Raw genomic sequence first — 1,959 nt, forward strand, 5'->3', positions numbered from 1 at the left:
CTCCCGGGTTCAAGCGATTCTCCCAAGTGGCTGAGATTACAGGCATGCACCACCACACCTGGCTAATTTTGTATTTTTAGTAGACACGAGGTTTCTCCTTGTTGGTCAGGCTGGTCTCAAACTCCTGCCCTCAGGCGATCCACCCGCCTCAGCCTCTCAAAATGCTGGGATTACAGGCGTGAGGCACCGCACCTGGCCTCAGCACATACATATTAAATGGCAGAAATCATCAAGAGGTAGACCCTCAATATACCCTGGATGTACAGACTATCATACATCTTTAATTGAGTAAACTTGGCAGGTAGTTTAATTTCTTCATGTGTGAAATAAGACATTCGATTTTCACTAAGAACTATTCCAGCCCTGAAAATCTGTGAGTAAATTTAAAAGCCCAAATTACCTCTGAAAAATAGTCTGAGCAAATAACCAGAGGAAATAGGGCTTAGGGCTGCACGTTTAGCTTCTAGGCTGCCTCTGAGATATAGCCAAGTAATTCAAGTTCCAGTAAAAAGTTTGAAAATCATGGACTGAGTCAACTCTAAGATCTCATCTTGCTTTAATATTCTGGTAGCCTAAGTGAGAGCCATTTTAAGAAAAGTTTAAGGCCAGGCATGGTGGCTCATGCCTATAATCCCAGCACTTTGGGAGGCCAAGGTGGGTGAGTCACTTGAGACCAGCCTAGCCATGGCGAAACCCCATCTCTACTAAAAATACAAAAGTTAGCCGGGCACGATGGCGGGCGCCTGTAGTCCCAGCTACTCTGGAGGCTGAGGCAGGAGAATCGCTTGAACCGGGAAGCAGAAGTTGCAGTGAGCTGAGATCGCACCATTGCACTCCAGCCTGGCGACAGAGCGAGACTCTGTCTCATAAAGAAAAGAAGGAAAAGTTTAAAAGTTATGAGGTCAAGTGATGTGTTGATGTTAGGCAACCCAATTTTCTAACCCCTTAGGTTAGAACCTGCAAATGAAGAACGCAATGTGGAAACAGCTGAAGATTCCGAAACAAGGTATTTGTATGCAGATTCAGGAGATGCCGATGATTCAGATGCGGATTTGGGTTCTGCCGTCAGACAGCTTCAGGAATTCATTCCTAACATCAAGGACAGGGCCACCAGCACAATCAAGCGGATGTACCGGGATGACTTAGAAAGGTTTAAGGAATTTAAAGCACAAGGTGAGCTTGTGGGGCCTTAGGGTTTGTTGAACTTCCTGTATGCAGAGCTAGCACCTGACTTTCTTTTATGGATGATTCAGATTTATAGATGGACAAGAAGCATTCTTTCGCTGCCTTCACCTCTGTCTCCTACCAGAATTGTCTGAGCTATAAAATTAGCAAAATGAAGTGCTCTTGCTTTTCCTGTTCTCTCCCAGTTTCTGGTAAAGGTAGCCAGGAAGAATGGGGCTAAAGAGACCAGATAATTAATTCCCACCAAGAAGAGAAGGGACGAGAGGTTAATTGGTTGAGACACCGGAAAGGATACAACAGTTATATAAAACTAAAATGCTGTCAGATTAAAATCATCAACTTTAGTGAGGTATCATTTCTTTCTCCAAGGTATTAAATTGATGGTGAGCTGGTTGTAGTGGACTTGATCACCTTCTTGATTTCACTGTGTTCTGAACCTCTCTTATTAAGAATTATGACTAAGAATAACAAATAACTTTTATTCTTAAATCCAATAATAAAGCTTATTGGATTTAAGAATAAACTGTGCCGGGGCGGTGGCTCAAGCCTGTAATCCCAGCACTTTGGGAGGCCGAGAGGGTGGATCACGAGGTCAGGAGATCGAGACCATCCTGGCTAACACAGTGAAACCCCGTCTCTACTAAGAAATACAAAAAACTAGCCGGGCGAGGTGGCGGGCGCCTGTAGTCCCAGCTACTCCAGAGGCTGAGGCAGGAGAATGGCGTGAACCCGGGAGGCAGAGCTTGCGGTGAGCTGAGATCCGGCCACTGCACT

The 1,959-nt window shown here is 45.1% G+C and overlaps 1 protein-coding gene across 1 annotated transcript in view; it reads left to right on the forward strand.

Moving 5' to 3' along the window:
• The window catches only part of TTF1 (transcription termination factor, RNA polymerase I), a gene marked incomplete at its 3' end in the record, with an annotated part of 32,817 nt that overhangs the window by 6,561 nt on the left and 24,297 nt on the right, over positions 1-1,959 (forward strand). The window contains exon 3 of the mRNA XM_011969551.1: positions 950-1,173. Within this exon, the coding sequence (XP_011824941.1) occupies positions 950-1,173 (224 nt within the window). The remainder of the gene's footprint in view (positions 1-949; positions 1,174-1,959) is intronic.

Source organism: Mandrillus leucophaeus, unplaced genomic scaffold, assembly GCF_000951045.1.
Source record: "Mandrillus leucophaeus isolate KB7577 unplaced genomic scaffold, Mleu.le_1.0 Scaffold899, whole genome shotgun sequence".
Classification (NCBI taxonomy): Eukaryota; Metazoa; Chordata; class Mammalia; order Primates; family Cercopithecidae; genus Mandrillus; species Mandrillus leucophaeus.